Source organism: Ambystoma mexicanum, chromosome 10 (genome assembly GCF_040938575.1).
Source record: "Ambystoma mexicanum isolate Mex_15411 chromosome 10, UKY_AmexF1_1, whole genome shotgun sequence".
NCBI classification, from domain to species: Eukaryota; Metazoa; Chordata; class Amphibia; order Caudata; family Ambystomatidae; genus Ambystoma; species Ambystoma mexicanum.
In genome coordinates, this window is record NC_090932.1 from 1,500,751,093 (window position 1) to 1,500,770,890 (window position 19,798).

The 19,798-nt window shown below is 44.1% G+C and overlaps 1 protein-coding gene across 4 annotated transcripts in view; it reads right to left on the minus strand.

Annotated features, from left to right (window-relative positions):
* Window positions 1-19,798, minus strand: part of ABCB9 (ATP binding cassette subfamily B member 9) — a 398,286-nt gene that overhangs the window by 324,959 nt on the left and 53,529 nt on the right. For all 4 annotated transcript variants that reach the window (XM_069619638.1, XM_069619639.1, XM_069619640.1 and 1 more), the window contains exon 5: window positions 15,783-15,988. In XM_069619638.1, the coding sequence (XP_069475739.1) occupies window positions 15,783-15,988 (206 nt within the window). The remainder of the gene's footprint in view (window positions 1-15,782; window positions 15,989-19,798) is intronic.

Consider the following 19,798-nt stretch of genomic DNA (forward strand, 5'->3'; position numbering starts at 1 on the left):
GTGCAGCCTTCTGATCTACAGAAAGCCTTGGGAGCCGGATTGAGAGTGCCTCCGCAATATCACCTGGGGGTATCTGGGTTTCATGCCGATACAGATTAGGGTAATAAGTAGCAAAGATCTTGTTAATTGCCACCTGGCCCTCCATGGAGCGCCACACTTGTCATGTAACAACGTGGTCATGACTCTGGGGTGTTCTCCTTTGCAGAGCCACGCCAGACTTATCCCCATCTACTTGGACTCAGGCCGTTCGTGTACCATAATGAAACTTGGACAGCCTCCCCCATGCCGATAGCCATTGGGATCGGGCCTCTAGTAGTGTACGTCCGACCGTCGCGTTTCAGAGTGCAATTCTTCCAATGTGTCCATTTTGTTTTCTACAGCCTGCAGCTCCTCCCTCAACGTCCGATAGATGCCCCCAGCACTGGCTCTGACTGCTCCCTGATCACTACTTTCATGGTTTCCCAAACAGTGCCCCAATTATCCACACTTTCAATGGGGTCCTACAGAACGTTAACCAGGGTGTCCCATCTCGTAGAGCGTCCGTAGGCATGCCTCATGTCAGAATAGGGGGTGTGGGGCCTGCATTGTCCCATACATTCACTAAAGGAGAATGATCAGACATTGTGCGGCCCATATATTCGGCAGCAGTAAATTCAGTCAGGTGTTCAGTCCCCACAAAGAAATAGTCTATCCTAGTGTATAGTTTATGGGGAGAGGAGAAGAAAAGAGTATGCCCTGGTGTCCGGGTACATTTCTCTCCACACATCCACTAAACCCAAGTCAGATATTGACGTATTTAGAGCAATGACAGCGGGGGAAGGGCCGCACCAGGGAGGAAAGGTTATATCAAGAGTTACATCGCTTACAGTGTTAAAATCGCACCCCCGTTTCAATGCCATAATAATAATAATTTAGCATTTATATAGCGCTATGAACCCTCAGGTTTCTGAGCGCTGCTTATTTCCCACAGTGTGTGGTGCTCATTTATTGACCTCAGAAGGATGAAAGGCTGAGTTTGGCACCACCGGGATTCAAACCTGCGTCAGCAGCCTCTGCACAGATGTCAAAGCGAGCGCTCTACTCGCTGCGCTATCGGACCAGCCATGCGTTTGCACAATGTGCGTATGTGATTCGGTATCATATGGTTAGGGAAGTAGGAATTCACAATGCATGTTTCTCTGTGGTCAAGGTAACCCCACAAGATTAAGTATCTCCCTTCCTTGTCTTTTTCTATTTCTAACAATAGAAAGGGTATCGCCCCTTCTATCCAAATAAAAACCCCTCTTGCAAACTTGAGTATTTGGCAGCGTGTACTGTTCCTCCCCAGTGAGATATGACGACGTCCTGGCTTTCCGCCGAGAGGTGGGTCTCCTGTAGTAAAGCTATAGCCATTTTCCTCTGATATAAGAATGATTTCACCCTGTTTCTGCGCATGTATGGACCCATACCCCGCACATTCCATGTCATAACCTTAATTTGAGTATTAGTTAATCATGGTCAACACCGCCTCCCTAGTTCCCACGTGGCCACCCAAATAGATTGACATATCAGCCCAAATTACCCCTACCAGTGGCGTGGAGCGTGCACCCCAAGCCCTTTTCCATCGTGCACAGTGCATTCATGGCAGACAAATATTTTAATCTCTCTCTCTCCCCACACAGCCCAGCAGCGATACAATGCAAGGCGTGTAGCACAACCTACACAGAAACAGAACAAAAAAACAAACTAAAAAATTCAACATTGCCCAACAGGAGTCCCCTGTTCAGGCACCCCTGTACTTCCTGGGCCTACCATGGCCTTATGTACGAGGCAATTGAGCCAGCAATAGGCTGGCACCAAGTATCAAGCCCAACAGTGGGCAACAAAACGTCGCCCCCACCTGAAGAACATAGGCTGTGTTAAAGCGACATCTAGTCCTCTCAAGTAGCGACATAGGAGTTTCCAAGACCAGCGTTTTGCAGTACGCCGTCCGACTACCTGTAAAGTCAAGGTGATACATTTACCCCCAACCCTAGTCAGTTATTTCTCACAAGGCCCATTCCCCATTGTTTGGAGGGCGTACAGGTTTGTTGGGATCTGCAGTAAAGTGGTGATGTTTCACTCCCATAAGGATCTGGAGGGCAGCACCTACCTCTCTTCAAGCTCCTGTATATTCTTGTCAAGCAGCTTATTGTGCTCAATACACATATTTATTGCAGCAGGGCTGTCGAAAAAGTGTGTTTTACCATTGTGCAACCAAACAAAACTGCAATTATCCTCAGATAAGTGTGCATCCTCCTAGTATTACTTCATACAATTCATGTATAACAATGCCGCATAGTTCCCATTGTGCAACACCTTCAACCTAGCCGGGTACATAAGCATATATTTAAGCCCCAGTTGGGTGAGCCTCCCCTTGATAGGAATGAACGTGTTGCTCGCTTTTTGTACAGCTGGTGTATAATCTGGGTACATGGCAATCTTGGAGTTGTCTTTGTATTTCGCCCTCCTCCCTGGAAAACTGCAGGATTACTTTCCTGAAGTTCAGTATTTTGGCTATTATGGGTCTGGGGTAAGACCCCGGTGGGGGTTTCTTCTGAAGTGATCAGTGGGCCCTTTCCACCAGAATGCCCTGCGATAACTTCCTAGGGTCAATTTTGTGAAGGATTACATTTTCAATGTAGGTGGTCGTGTCCGGGCCCTCTGCGCCCTCAAGGACGCAAATATTATTTCTGAGGGATCTGTCCTCCACATCTTCCGCTCTCAGTTCAAGCATGGCGTTTTGTGCTTCCAGCGTTTTCACTCTTGACACAAGGTCTCCAGTGGTTGTGATGGTGGTCTCCTTCAGTTGCGATTCCACATTGGTAACTCTTTCTGCTAATGTACGTACATCCTGCGACAAAAGTTGGACATCGATCTTGACCTCATCAATTTTGGTTTCCATGAAGGACCACAAAGCAGCTATAGCAGCTAGGACCTGATTTTCTTGGGGATTTTCCTTGGTTGCATACTGGGTTCCCCCTGTTCTACTGCCACTGTTAGGACTCGGTCACGATTTTTATGCTGATTAGAGAACGAGTCCATTATTGTGCCCTTGCCTTCGGTTTTGGTAGGTGACGTGATGGGGGCTTCAATGCGGGCGGACGGTAAGGAAAAACACCAGAGGTGCAGTTGTGCAAGTCAGGGTGAGGGAGCCCAACCAGAGAGGTGCCAATGCAGAGTAACATCAGTTTGATCCTGTAACAGACCCCCCTGGGTTTTATTGAGGAGGGGGTGGTATACATAAGTAGCTTGGTGGTAATTTAGGGCTCACCTGGTCTCTCTGACAAATCCTGGCAGTGCAGAATGGATTCTCGCTGCTCACCCAGTGTCTTACCTATTGTACCCCCAAGTTAGGGTCCTTGACCATGTATACACCACATGCAGTAGTAGAATTACAGCATATGCAGTATTTACAAAAAATGCTCTTATTACCCTCTATGTATACCATATGCATGCTAATAGAAATGGCGCTGATCTTTGTCAATAGAACAGGTCATGGTTTCACCCTCTATAAAAATATATTGTTTTTTTGGTTAAATATAAGAAAACTTCGACCTTAACAATAATAATAAAAAAACAAAGAAACACAAAAAGAGAAAGAAAAAAAGAAAAGGGAAGGAACAGCGCAATAAAACAGACATATAACAATACACCAATACAATTCCATAAAACATTATCACTCCATTAACATTTTTGCTATAAATACATACTTTTGGTCTCTTTTAAAATCAACATAAAACCACAGCTTAAAATGCATCCCATTATTCTTCTAATTTTAAACAGTTGATTATCCAGTGTGAGGGGTTAGTAATGCGAGGTAGACAACTGTTGATTTATCAACATTTGCCATTTTATTAAAGTAATCATATTAAAAAGAAAATGCCTCACTATCACTACTCTGCTGAGGACTTCCCTGCCTAACTAAAGCTGAGGAAACACAATCTAACACAGGATAACTGTTTGTTTGTTTATTCACTTATTACGCACACCAGACCTGAAGGCAATAGGGTGCGACAGTATGAGAATGCAAGGCTTACATAGTTATACAGTAAACAGGTATGTACAAAGATAATGTGGGGCTTCAGTATATACAAAGCACAAACAGAAGTTAGAATATAACATCTATATGGCTAAAGTAATATATCATGTACAAGTATACAAATTGCAGAATACTACACTCCGTGGAGCAGTTAGACTCGCAGGTAGAGTGTATTATATATGATTACAGCAATATACAATGGTAAAAAATACAAATTACAGAATGTTGCACTCCGTAGAGTACTTGGACTCGAGGGTGAAAAAGATTCCACTTGGGTTTCAAGTGGTGACAAGAGGTTAAGTAGGGCTGGTGAGCGAAAGGGAATAAGACTCAGCACGGACAGAAGCGGTAGGAGACTATGGGTCAGACAGGATGATGTGCTTTATAACATTTTTCCTAAAGAGTAGGTAGGGTTGGTCTGTTCGCAAGTCTTGTGGAAGTGAGTTCCAAGTTTTCGCTGCCTTTACAGGGAAGCTATTGCCAACAATAATGGTGAGCCTATATCTGGGTATAGCCAGGCAGTTAGTGTTGTCAGCTCTGGTTAGTCTGGGAGAGATTCTTCTCTGAAATGTATCTGTAAGGTAGCTAGGGGCAGCGTTGTTGAGAGATTTATGAGGCAGAGACAGTGTCTAACTGTATTTTATTGCCCTTAGACAGCCATTTAGGTTGGCATCTAAGGGAAGAAATATCTGGTCCTTTATTTATGCCTAGGGCTGCTCTTAAGGCGTTGTTTTGTAATATCTGGATCTTCCGGATAGTAGTTTTATTAGCACCACTATATAAGGCATTACAATAGTCAATTCTAGAAAGTATTAAGGCTCTGGCCAGGATCAGACAGCTATCATCAGAGAGGAATGGTTTGCCTGCTCTTAGCAGCTTGCAGGTGTAAGCTGTGGATGAAGTTAAGGATTTTATCTGTTTGTTGAAAGTTAATGTAGAATCCAAGTGGAAACCAAGGGTTTTTACCCCCTTGGAGACTTTCATGCTATTATCATCAATGTTAAATGAGGAAAACTCCTTTCCTAGTTTTCGGATATTGGCCTGTGATCCTAAAATTAACAACTCAGTCTTATCATCGTTTAAGCATAGGCCATGAGTGGCCATCCATGCTTGGATGATCAAGTATATCTTATTCACCAACTCCGTGTCCTTGCTATGATCCCCAGAAAGCGGGAGGATGTCATGCCACTTACCCAGGGTGCAGGGCGCATCTGCAGGTCCCGGCGCTTCCTGTCCTGGCGCATCTATCCCCGATACAGGTTGGGGGAACCTTGGTCATCTGCGGCTCAAGCCGCTTCCGGAATTTCCCGTACGCGTGGTTTGCGCAGGCGCGGAGGGCTGTGTTTCGCCCTTCGCGCATGCGCCGTCCACAGAGCGCTCGGGGGGGGGGTTGCAAGCTTGCTTCCCAAGCCTCATTTTGGGCGCGTCAGCACCCGGGGACAGCACGGATTGCGTTCCAAGCCTCCTGGGTGCTGCCTGCCCTATATAAGGGCCAGTTTGCTTGAACAAACCGCGTCTCAACGCGGTTTGTTTCCTGATCTCGTTCTCGCTTGTTACACTCTTAAGTGGCACCTTGTCAGTATTCCCAGTTCTCTGTCCTTGTCCTTCCCTGCGGAAGGTTCCTTTCCTTATCTGCCTCTGGGAGTTCTTGCCTCTTTCCTTTCTAGCCAGTAGGATCCCTGGGCCTTATTCCTTCCTGCTCCCTTCCTACCTTCCAGCTTATTCCCTTGTTCTGCCCCAGGGTTCCTAGTCCCTCCTGTTTCCTTGCCTGTTGGTTCAGTGCCTTGCCTCCTGCCTCTTGCCTGTTGGTTCACTGCCTTGCCTCCTGCCTCTTGCCTGTTGGTTCACTGCCTTGCCTCCTGCCTCTTGCCTGTTGGTTCAGTGCCTTGCCTTCCCTGGAGTTCTGAGTCTACAAATCCTTCCACTGCACCTGCCTACTTCAGTTCTCTTCATCGGACTCCCGCTACTTCTGGAGCCTAGCAGTGGTATCATCTGTGGAATTTCCATCCAGTCAAGACCCGCCTTCCCTGTCAGTGCTTGCACTGTCCCGACGTCACACAAATCAGGGAAGTGCGCATCCGTGGCGTTGGGAGCTGGTTCACCACTGACCCTGTTTGAATTCAGGGTGGGTGCTGCGCTGGTTCCTCGCGTCACACATTCTGCAACCATCAGTCGGACAGCCTGGCTACTTCACCACGACCATCCACTGGAAGTTCAGGTACCCAGCGCCCACGAGACGCTTTCCTTAACAGAGGAGAATCTGGGTGTCATCTGCATAGTTTGTGTGGGTGACACCCAGATGTTCCAAATCATCGAACAGGGGTTTGGTGAAGATATTGTAATGAGTTGGCGAGACACATGAACCCTGAGGAACATCACACAAGATAGGGGTCGGGTCAGCAGCTGCCGAGGGGGAGAAAACTCTCATAGTTCTCTCACTCAGGAAGGATTCGATCCATCTGATAGCCTCCGTGGAGAAATGGGCGGCAGAGTCAAGGTGTCTGCAGAGGACCTTGTGGTCAACCAGGTCAAATGCGGCTGAGAATCGAGTAAGAGCAGAAGTACTGTCCTCCTTTTGTCTCTCAGCCCGTCTATTTGGGATTTTAAGTCAATTAAAGCTGTTTCCATGCCGTGTAATGGGTGGAAGCCAGATTGTCTATTCCCTAGAAGTTTATGCAATTCAAGGTGTTTTTGAATTTGAATGTAGGCTGCTTTGTCCAGAATCTTAAGTAAAAATGGAACCGTGGTAATGGGGCGTTAATTAGTAGGGATGGGAGGATCTAGTGTTTGCTTCTTGAGGAGAGGGAGCACCCAAGATTGTTTAAGGTTGGCAGGGATAGAGCATGAAGCAAAGGAGGCGTTAATCAGTTTAGTAATGAATGGAGATAATTCCCTAGCAGCATCTTTTATTAGTTTTGCTGGATAAGTGTCACCTTTGCAATTAGAAGGTCTCAGTGACAGGATTATTTTTTCAACGTCCAAAGTAGACATTTTGGAAAAGTGGAATAAATTATTGTGTGCCGTTAGTGATTCACTAGGCAGAGGTTTTTTAGGCGAGTACTGTAGATTCAGTGCTTCTTTTTTTTGCTGTATTTTATTTTGGAGCATGTTGATTTTGTTAGCTAGCGCCTGTTGGATGCCTGTACACCAAGATTGGTCTTTGGCAAAGATATTGGGTAAAGCTATTGGGGACTCAAGTTCTTTTAGAACGGAGAAAAGTTCTTTCATACTAGAATTAGATTTGGCAATGCGCTCATCATAGGAGTCGTGTTTGGCCCGGCAAACTTCCTTCTTATAATGCGAGGAGAGTGAGGTTAATTTGGCTTTGTTCTCATTGGAAGGGCAAAGTCTCCAATTGGTTTCACTCTTTCTTTTCAAAATGCGAAGGTCTTTAAATTTTGGCGTAAACCATTTGTTTAAATGGGCTATTGGTTTGCTAGATCTTAATTTGAGAGGGGCGCTTTTGTCTAGTGTAGTGAGCATAATCTTATATTCATGCACTAGGATACTGGGATCAAGATTTTCGGACAGTGCGTTCAGATTAGGGAGTATAGCAGGGATTACTTTCTCAGCTGTAAAACTTTTTTTATTTCTGGTGAGGCAGGGTGGAGCTAGTGGAGTAGGTCTTTTGGTGGATAGGTAGAAGGACACCAACGAGTGGTCTGTCCATGAAAGAGGCATGATAGATGAGATAGTGACTTTTCAGTTGTAGTCCGCTACCCAATCCAGTATTCTACCTTTTAGATGGGTCGGTTTATTGACTTTTTGAGTGAGTCCTAGTGAACTGATTATATTGACTATATCTGCGGCATTTTTGTCCATTTGGTCATTGAAACCTATGTTAAAGTCCCCTAATAGGAGTAATTGTGTAACTGGCCTTCACACTAAACCACAAAGATACAACGAATATATGAGGCAATATAACATCACACGAACAACATTCACAGTCTCTGGATAACCTAATTTCCTGGGGGATTTCCCTTCCCTGGGATTCAAACTCAGATTTGTTAGTGTTCAACCAACGAATGTAATATCTTAAATCAGTTCTTGATATTTCAAAGTCAATGGAAACGTTTGCTAGCCAAAATTCTACTAGCAAATCTCTTCTTCTTGGTGAAATATCCACTTTCCACTTCTTCCAAATAGTACCAATGGTAATCTCAGCCACAATGCGTTGTCACACTTTCGTGAAGACTTGCCACAGTTCAAAAAGAAATGAAATATCCACAATTGCCAGCGATACACAGTTATTGGTTAACAGTTTGAATTCACAATGGTATATTTGTCAGGATGACTTAGTACTGCTGCTTCCACTTCAACAACTTCTTCTACTTGACACGCTATGAGAACAGTTGCCTTGTCTCACAGTACTCCATATCATTTAAACTACTACAATGTTGCAACTACTGACAATCCGATATACCACCACAGCTTCAGTACTTTAGACTACTAGACAGGCTTCGACAAGACATAATTTAAAGTGCTTCAAAAACGTCAAGTAAGTAAGGCACTCTTCCTCTGAATAACTCTCTTCAAAAGGGGCAGCCTCTTTGCCTCTCTGCCACTCTCAGCTTTAGGTAATGCTTGCACTTTTATCCTAGGGCAATAAACATATCAACTTCAAAAGATTGCTTCTTATTTTTGTGAAAGGCTGGTTCCATTGTTAATATGGGGAGACTCTTGGCTTGGGCAATGCATGTTCTCTTATTGAATAGATAGATGGATAGATACTTCAATCTTTTTATAAAATGAGAGGTATGCCATTTTAAGAGAAAGAATAAAAGTCAGTCTTTCTTTAGAAATCACAATTAGGCACACACGACCACTCTTTCATGTAGTTTTCACAAGTTAAAGGTAGTCATACTTGTATTGTCAAGTTTAGGTATTCAGTAATGGTTTTCACAGTGTTACCCCTCCTTAATTAGGGACACGCAACCACTCCTTCAAGTAGTAACAGTCTTTACAGATTGAAAAATGGATTTAAAAAACATTAGCTTCTCAGGCAACAAAAATAACTTCACATTGTACACGAGTGCAACATTTCCATTGTTAAAGTCTTTTAACTTCAACGAACAGCTTCTACTCACTTTAATTCCTACGTAAGTGAACAAGGAACTGGATACTGTTGCCGGCAATGCGCGCGCAAGGTTGTAGAACACTGCTTCACTCACCGGCTTCTCCGACCCTTGTTCTGCAGGTTGCACTGCTTTTCCGGCCTCTGCCACAACGTCTGCTGCTTCTGACTAGCTAGGGATCCACACTCTTCTCCCATAAGGCGTCTCTGGTCTGGCCACACGTATACGAAGCCCCTCTCGCTCCTGAGGCTCACGGCTCGCCAACTACTTCTTGCCTCGGTCTCCTTCATGTCTGCTGCTCCGTAACCACAGCAATCTGGCTCAAATGTGGACCGCCCTCCTGCACGTCTTCCGCTGTGCCGCCTCTGCACTTAAGAGTTAGGGGGGAACAGAACCTTCTTGTGCTCCCACTTCAGCTTGGTTTTACAGCTTCATGCCTTCTTCCTTCTGCTACTACTACTACTACTACAGCGTGCATTCTTGTGACCGTTCCAGCTCCTTCCAATTGCCTGCCAGGTTACTTCAGGTGTGGGCCGTTAGGCTTAATTGCCTGACTACTGTTATAGCTTGCCTCCTCAGCCCCTTTCCTAGTACTTCTGGGATTATAAGACTTGTACCCACTATGAATGCGCACCAACTGAGACGATAAAGCTTTCGCCTTATAAAACAGACAATCAGTGACATGTTGTTTGCCAGGCCGACAAACAATAGGAAAACCCAGGTACACTATATTCTCCACTAGTTCCAAGCAGGAATCTTTCATCCTCCATACAAAATCAGATTTTCTTTTCCCCTTCGTGAACTGCAATATCTTAAGACTTAGAGATGTTCATTTTTAATCTATTATCCACAGCAAATTTGGAGAAACATGCAAGTAGCCGCTGCAGACCAATTGGTGTTTGGTCAATTAATAGTCATCTGCATAAGCTAACCAAGTTAACCTGAGCAATCCCAGTTTTGGTGGAGCAAAAGAGGACTGCTCCGATAATTCACCAGGGTCTGACATATATAAATTGAAGATGCAGGGGGCAAAAATCCGCCTCTACCTCTGCGCAGTAAACGTAAACATTTTCCTGGACATATCATCTTTCTGGTCCAATCGGACTCTAATATTAGAACCCTCATGTAGACCCATGATTAATTTGAGCAATCCCTTTGGTATGCCCAATGCATGCAGTGTTCCCCACAGGCGATTCCAGTCAATAGTGTCAAGCGCGGAGGATAGATGATTTGAACCCAGGTACGTGGATTCATACATTTTCCATCAGGTCTGCCCTTCAAACACCCATTTAGGAATACATTTAGACTGGCACTATGAGACTTTCTAAAACCAGTCTGTGGTCTATTGATCCTTCATGTGCTGATGGCCTAGTTTTCCAAGTGACGGAGAAGAACTGAAGCGGAAACTTTCCTATCTAAGTTCAGAATAGCTCTAGGCCCACTCTTAAATATGGGAGCCACATACGCTGTATTCCATAAAGACAGAAACTCTCCTTTTATTACAGCTTCTTTAAAAAGAATGGAGACAATGGAAGCCCATGAAGAGGGATCACCCTTAAATAAGTGGGTTGACAAGTTGTTAGGGGCAGGAGCCCTGGAATCACTCAAATGGGTAATCATTTTGAGTATCACGTCCGGACCAAGCTCACAAGACCAAAAATCATCGTCATTAGCAAACTCACCAATTTGAATAAAGCAATCTACCTCAGTCGAATACAAATCCCCGAATTAGGGTTACCTATGCAGCTTCTGAAACTGCATTGATTTGTGCAACAGATTGGGTGGAATTTAACTGATAAACCAATCTCCAAAAATGCCTGACATCTGAGGCAGCCAGTGCCTTCCACATAGCTTCCACATCATTCGGCAAGAGACCAGTTTTTTGCCTCCTAACCAATTTTCATGAGTTTCTTGAAGCATACATATATTCCTAGCTTTTCTTACAGGGTCAACTGACATCCGATAAACATTCCTTAGAGTTTGTCTAAATTCTCTGTTCTTATGGACAACCGTTGGATCATAAGCACGAGTAATCTTCTAGGACTCAAAAGATGCATATGAAAGGAATTCCCAAAGGCCTGGATTTTATTTTTTATTCATGTTATTGTGCATTTATAAGGCGCTTAAACATCAAGTAAATTGTGTTTCAAAGTGCCCACAGGGCAACAGGGAGGGAACATGGGAAAGAAAATCAAATATAACAATCAAAGATTGAGGCGGACCTACTAGGCCTCTTGAGCATTAAGAATATGCAAGTGCAGGGAAGGGGTGAGGAAATGGTGGGTAAGTGCTTGGTGTACCAAAGAGAGAAGTGCTACGGAGTAAGCAGCTATTAAGTGACTTGGTGAGAGTGGTCAGTTGCCAATAAATAAGTGCAGGCCTGTGGTGGCAAAGGCCAGTGGGTGCCAAGGCAAGTTTTGGGGAGGGCAGAGGCTGAAGGTGATTTAGTGTGGAAGGCCAGGACCCAGGAGGACACATAAGGGCCATGGTGACCAATCTCAGCAACAGTGGGGTTTAGCAGTGGACAGAGGAAGGGAAGGAGGAGGTGAAAAGGAAGGTCTTGAGGAGCTTGAAGAACTTGAGGAGATCTGGCTCAAGACAAAGAGGAAGGGGGGGGAAGCTGTTACATAGGAGGGAGCCAGCTGAGGAAAGAGATTGGCCAGCAGTTTGTGGTTTAGCGAAGTGCTTGACACACAGAGTTGGTGCCGGAGGAACATAAAGCTTTCAGCTATAAAGGTTTCCTAGTTATTCATACTAAACACATTCAACTTCCAATCATAAAAGTTTCTTGCATTAGGTCTACTTTTCTTGTATTGAAAATTATTATAGCAAAGGCGTTCCACTTAATTCTATTACCAGAGGAATTTGTCTCCAAATTTACCAGTTCAGATCTATGTCCCAGGACAAGTTCTTTATCAAATGTTTTAGATACTATTGAATGATCACTTTCAGTTTTGGGGGACATCTTCAACTGAAAACACTTCCTAAAAAGTGTTTATCTACAAAGATTTAATCCATCAGAGGCCGAATTTCCTCTCTGCCAAGTGGGCTCGAAAGGAATGTCACCTGGCAGTGCCCCATTGAACATCCGAAGGCCAACCCCAGCCGAGCGTGAGGTCCATTTCTATCCCCAGCCAGCCTTAGGCCCCAAAGAATGTGCCTTAACTAAGAAGGTTGTTGTGTGTACTTCTTAATCCAACAAGGGACAAGCAGAGTTTAAATCGCCAGCTACCATTATTGATCCAATAGATATTGCCCACTTCCAACCCACATTAAAGTCAACCAAAGCATCTAAGAATTTGTCCAGCGCACAGATCCCAAGGGGCCAGTAAATGTATTTCAGCCTATATTGAAGTGGGTTTAGACCACACATGTACCATCCGCCTTTCGTTGTGGTGTTCATAACCTGCTGCACGCATGCAAGGATGCTCTTGAATGTTACCCACAAGGACTTTTTTTCAAGAAAAATTACATTTTTGACTGTGTTCATTTTGTAAACGTTAATCCAAATTAGACAGTTCAGGTGCTTTGTTGACTGGCAGCTGCCAGTGAATTGCATTAACATCACTATAAATGTAATGCTTCACCTGGAAAAACGAAAGGTGCTTCTTGTTTACCAAGATTAGTGCAGGTACTCATTAAAGTACACCCTCTAGTGAATTCTCAATTTGAATGTCACCCGCATTAATTACCAATACAATTTAAAACATTTTGTCCATTAAGAGTATCTGGAGCTGCAACACCTTTAGGGAATGCACTCCAATCCAGTTGGTAATATCAGGTAGAAGGCTTCACTCCGGTGGGTTGGCGTTTGGGAAATATACCAGTTTTCGTTTGCACAACCGTGGCAGGCTCTGAGGTGTAAGTCTTCGCAAATTAAACACATCATGTGCTTGAATCAAGAGTTACTTATGTGGGAAAAAAGAAGTGATTTATATGTTTTTGAAAGCCTTGTAAAGTATGTGAACGAGCAAGTCTCATGAGAACACTCAAGAAATTTGTCAGTGAAACATTATAGTTAAAAGATAATTGTAGTACAATATAAAAATGTTGACAAATAATTGTAAATGCTTAACTTTGCCATTCATAATAAATAAAATATCAAGAGAAAATTATGTTCATAAATGCACGATTGACTATCGCTTTAAGCCAGGGGTCTAAAGCAACTCCTATAAGAACTAGCCAGCCTAGTCAATGGCAAGAGGTCATGAGTCGTAGTCCAAAACATCTGGAGAGTCATAGGTTGCGGACCCCAGCTTTAAGCAGATGTGCCAGCCCTCGGCCCACCAGCGACTTTGAAATGGGGGCAAATGAATGTTTCCATTTGTCAGAGGACAGACGTTCAAAAGAGAATGGTAAGAGTGATTGGAAGGAGCAGCAGCCTAAGGATGGAACACTGTCTAGGGGTCTGCCTTATTTGGTTCTCCAGATATTTTGCACAACAACTCGTATCAACCTCAGACAGCATAATCAATGGTGAGGGATCATGGGAGTTATAGCCCCAAAATGACATGGAGAGCCCAATTCCTAGATAACATCATATAATAACGGAGTCCAAGTGGTGTCTTGTCACAATAAAAGGGCCTATACTAATAAACCTATTGCCAATGCTTACCTATAAATACAAATAGCATGGGAATCAATGTTATGAAAAAGAAAGAAGTGTTCACAAACTGATATGTCAGGATGTTCAGACCGTTGGCCTCCCTTCCCCATGTTTTCAACACGGGTCAAGGCAGTACACTAGAGCTTTGCATAGTCTCCGTCTTTACTAGCACGAGGATACAGTTCAAACATTAGCATCAGGGCCTTCCATGCCGAAGTCTATTTGCCTTTCAAAGTGTCTTGATTCAGAGGGCCTGATGCACCAAACAAACGACAAGTTATTTTCCTCTTTCAGATTTTCACAAGTACTCCATTTCTTAGGCAATTCACTAGTCGCCTCGGTTTGTCCTCAGCCGAGCTCAGATCCTCTCAACACAATGTTCGTAAATTATTTATGCATCCAATTTCTCATAGGATTTTTTTTTTTTTTTCCGGTGACTCACAGTCACCCTGGATGCCCCTCAGTCGGGCTCAAATCTCGGATCCCCCCTTAGTCAGGCTCAGATCTCGGATACCCCTCAGTCGGGCTCAGATCCCTCTCAACACAATGTTCAATTAGTCTCACTCTGCCGGGCTCGGACTAATCCCAACTTTACACAACTTGCTTTAACCAGAAACCTTTTAGCTGATCTCCCTCCACCGGGCTCGGACCAACTTCAACCATCAAAGACTTTGAATGTGCACAGGTTTTTGCTTTACCTGTTGCAGGACCACTTCAATTTCACAATTCTTTATCGCTCTTCACATTTGCCACCTTTCAGCTGGATACCTAACAGACTTTCGAATGAGCACCCACATGGTGCCGGACAATTCTGTCTGCGGTATCGTATCTTGGCTTCAAAGTTCAATCACTCAATGCGGTTTAATTGTGTTTGCGTCGCTTGCCACATACGCTTCAAGCACTGTTCTCCTCAGTTTTCACTATATAATGTTGCCGCTTGCAACCTATGCTTCAACACATACCGTTCTGGTATCAGTCTCCCCAACTTACCGCCTGTGCGGGCTTCACTGGCGCTACTTTATTCTAGGAGCCAAGTACAGTACCACGGCGGCAAGCAATTCTACCTGCCTCGACTATCGACACTAGAGGGCCTCGGGTATCTCCGACACAATGCAGAATTCTTCAGCCTTGATTCCTGGTCTTACGTTTCCTATTCTCGAAGGTTCATGAAAGCAACAGTCTTTTGTTGAAATGTTCAAGGGTACTTCCCTTCTTGCAATCCTCTTTGGATTTGCCGTCTTTCTCCTTGTATTAAATGGCCAACTTGGAACTGCTGCTTGCTCGTGCGCTCTGCCTTGCTCAGAGTGTGCTTTCGTGCTCCACCTTTTATCCGTGTGGGGAAGTGTGATGGAAGTCAGATGTGTGTAATGGTCAGTAATTGCCGGACGGTTGTATTGTGACATGTCAGGTATATGTCTCAGATGCTAGTCCGTTTTCTCTCACAGTCTGTGAGAAAGTGTACGTGTTGGGAAAGGGGGTGGGGTTGAGTTCCTAAGTATCCTACTTGGTAGGATGGGGTAAAGGTGTTACACGGAAGGGGATACCACGTCTCACCATCCGGTATCCCATTTTCAGTCCCCCCAGACCCCTTACCCAGGTGATCCTCCTGCACTGGTCCACCCCCATGAACTGGATCCAAAAGCGATGGCCATGTCCTGGCCACCTGGATGACAATCCCTAGGGACTAGTGGATGAGACACCTTCAGGTTTCTCACAAGGCAGATCACCAAGAGAGGTCATTCATCTATAGTACAATTATTTTTAAAATACTGAATTGAGAACTGTTTTGCATCACCTTTCATTTCTATATTTACATGGTGCACAGCTGTAGAAACATTTCTTTTTGAGAGGATAGCTCTCACAATTTCTGGAACTACTTTATGTCAAGGAAGTCCAAGCACAAACAATGTTCTTCAGTTGCCCTCTAATGTGAATGCTCTCAAGGAGGTTTAACATCCCATCATAGACTCTTCCTCTCTTTGAGAGCAAATATAAAATTGCAGTCGGGAATACAAAAGTGAGATCTGGTCCTTATTCCTACCTTGTAGTAATTCCCACAGGCTTTACAGACCAGTAGAATGACTGGAAATCCCAGGATGGTGACGAGCGATAGCTGCCAGGAGAGACTAAACATGATGCTGATAATCCCCAGCACCTTCACGGCGCTTCGCAAGAAGATATTCACATTTCCTGCAAGCACATCGCTCAGCTTTGCTGTGTCAGCAGTCAAGCGGGAGATGATGTCCCCTGGAAGAGCAAGAACTGAGATTAGTGGTCAACAGGATTCTAAAGCTCTCCCTGTCAAGTGCACTGCTATCTACACATCCACACCTCACACCACCCATTTCAATTAATACATTCTGCAAAACATGTTGGATGCCAGTAAGAGTGTTGGAATTTAGCCTTGAGTGCCCAGTTCTAACAGTGTCTGATGATCACCCTGCACCCCACCCAAAGCAGCTACGCCCATGCTGGCAGTCTTACCACAAAGAAAATACTTATTTAATCCAGTATGTTAAATGGGCACTTTTCAGCACACATTTCACAGCTGCGTTTTCTGGCAACCTGAACTGTCACATCCCTCGGGGCTTGCATCAATTCTCATTAGCTGCTTGCCTTTTTATTCTGGTTTCTACTGAATTAGCACATTGCTGACATAGAGCTTAATAGCATTTCAGCTCCCCACTGGTTTCCTGTCCCATGGTAATCTGCGGCTATTAAACAAATCTGTGCACTCCTTTAAATCTATGCACCCCCAGCTGCCTTAGACTGGTTCTCCCAGCTGTAAACAAGGGGGCCCCCAAACCTTGTTTTGAAATAGGCCCCCGCAAGCCCAAACACATCGATTAAAATATTACAAACCATTCAGTACATATGCTAATGTTTACAAAATACTGAGCAAAAGGGGAAAGGGGAACTTGGGAGCTACAGCAGCTAGGGAAAAGGAGACTAGGAGCAGAACAGGTTGACAGAGGTCTAGCAGCAGTCTGAGGGCCTGAACACTAGGGCTCCGGTAACAGCAGGCACAGGCATCTGAGGCAGTAACGATATCCCAGCAGAAAAACCATGGCTCAAAGCAAGAGGGATTGAAAACAAGATCACTGGCGAAACAGGCTGATTGCTTGGGTTTAACCCAAAATACCATAAATATCATGCTGAATGTGCTTTTATTGCGCATTCGGCACAATACAAAATGTTGAATCCCAAAATGCTGAACTAGGTGAGCTGGGCATTATGGGCTTGGTCGTTGAGGGGGTGTCCCTGGCATACATTAAAGGGAAAGCAGGGGACAAACAACCAAATTACGAAAAGCTTGAGTCACAAAATGTGAACAAGTGGGCTTTGCAATTTTGTAACTCAAACTTTTCATATTTGGTATTGTCACATAGATCCGATTGCTTGCACTTGAGGTTCTACATGTGATGATCTGGTTCTATGTCTAGAGGAGGAGGTCCCTTTGACTGCTTAGAATTGTATTTCTAAAGATGTTATATAAAGTCTTCCATTGTGTGAGAAAATAAAAGTTTGAAGTCACTGACTTTTTAAAGGATTTTCTTAAATGCAAAGGATTGCAATTTTGGCACACATTCCTTTACATTGCTTTTCCAGCATAATTTTCCTCCATGTCCTGTTTCAAAAAGTATTCCCGAATATGGTTTTTCCATCCAGAAGTCAATTATAGGTACACTTGATGGGGGGTCAAGGGGGTATCCTATTTTCTACCAAAACAACACTTCCACTTTTTGGCTTTTTTAGGTTTCTAAGATTTTACCAGACTGCCCCTATGCCCTCATTTTACCTCTACCAACTCTTTAACCTTTTTCCTGCAGTGTTTTGCTTAAACAAATTACTATTTGTTTATGATTGCGTCATATGACCTAAATAAATAGCTCTTAACACGTCAACAATAATTCATATCACTCTAAATTACCTTTTCAACATAAAACCTCTTTACATTAAGATAAGAACAACATTGAAAATGAAATTGTTAATTTCTGTCAATATCAAAAATATCAAAAGTACTCATGTTAGGACAAGTTCAATTTCCTTAAAAAAAGAATATAAAGCCAACAAAGTAGATCTTGAACAATAATCAGAATGAACCGTTTCCCAAAATGTTGTCCAGGCTTGAAAGCCAGTATAATTAACATCATTTCCAAGAAGGTTATTTCCAAGTGTCCTTAAAGCTGGACATTCAGAGACCAAATGCTTCAAAGACTCTACAGGCCCTAAGCAGTATCCACACTTTGCATCGTTTATGCCCTACAGTTCCCTTCTAAAACCATTCTTTTTTGGTTGGCAAAACGTTCAGTCGGAATGGTAAAAGGCATCTGGCAAAACCCAATGAAGGATATAAAAGTAGGGAGCACAGCTTCCTCTTTTTCTGTGCCTTTCTTTTACCTCTTTATTCAACTTATATGACCTAACCTTGTCACCAGTCTTGACCCAGTCATACTTCTTGCATTTCTTCCTGGAAAAGATGTTATTTGCCACAATTTCGTTTAAATTGGTAGACGCAGAATCAAGAAATGTGCAACTGGACTGGGCCAGCTCACTCTCTCTCTCTCAATGCGCTTAATGTATCCATTTGTGCAAATATTGAATGATGCGGTGGGTGCCCAATATTTTGACATGGAAGGGCTCTATTCGAGTTTAGGCCCAACTCATGTTGAATAATCGACATTTGAACTGAGTTTGGTAGGCCTAAAGCATTTTTCCATAGAAGGCCTTCAATGTAATCAAAAGTATAGTTTATCAATTGATGGGACATTTCTAATTCATAGCATACAGTTGGGACCACCTTTGCTTCATATAATTTAAGTAGCGGTTTTAAAGAGAACCTTCCAAGTTGACGATAAACTACTATAGCAAAACTTTTAATTCTATTTTTGAACTTTTATGGTTAATAGTATATGTTTTGGGGATTTGAAATTTCAAACTTTAATTTTTCAAGCTTACGTTTTCAAACTGTGGTCCAAATATGATTTGGAAGTCTTTGAATGGGCAAGAAGGACACTGCCATGGGCGCATCAGGGAGCCTTGCTCTCCCACCCTCTGAGGAGATTACATGAATTTGGTAAGACAAGGGGCTGATCTTGAGCAGGCACTCGTGCTTGCTGGCAAAGTGCATTACCTCTGCAATCTGCCTCGTTTTCCTGCGCTGAGCGGCTACGGACATTTAGGCTTCCTGATTTTGCCCAGAAACAAGGAAAAGAGTGTGAGGGCTCCCAGGAAGAGTGGGGACACCCCCCACATCAATATTTACGCCTCTTTCCTCTGCAACACTTGGCTTCCAGGGGTTGCCATAACTGCACAGATGCCAGCATGCCGATTGGCTGCTGTCTACTACTAACATCCAATCAGGAGCCGGCAGGCTGTTCTGCTGGCTCCCCACCGAAGGCCCACACAAAAGGCCCTGTCTGAGCCTCTCTGGGCTGGAAGGGCCCTCCCTTCCTCTTTCCCCCATTGGATCTTTAAGAAATATCCTGATGCAGCTGGCACCCACACGTTCCTGTGCCACTGGACCTGCACACTATCTGCAAATTCATCACATGAGTGATGGCTGAACTCTTCTACTGCCACCATCTACTCTGAACATGATCTGTGCCTCTCACTTCTGCCTGCCTCACCTATTCTACTTCTTCATCGCATGTGTGCCTTGCTTTTGACTCTCAGACTTAGGTGCTGTGTTTATACATCCTGCACACCGCAGATTGCATTGCATGTTGTGCCCCTCCTGCAACCGCTAGGCCCCTTGTGAGCAGAGCAGGGACCTGCAGTGCAGCCTCTACTCCTCCCTTCAATTAGCCTCTGCCACCCTGATGGCACTCACTATCTCTCCTATCTTCTCAAGCCAACTGCTACACTATCACTTAGCCTCCCTCTATTACAAAGTATTGTAGGAAAAAGCATAAGAAAACATACTGAGAGCCAACCCTGACCTACCTATCTCAGACGCCGATGTCAGTGCAACGTCCAGAGAGGTCTTCACTGACATCCTTTTCTCTGTCCCTTCTCCAGATCTATGGACTCATCTCCACTCTTCTCCCTTTCACA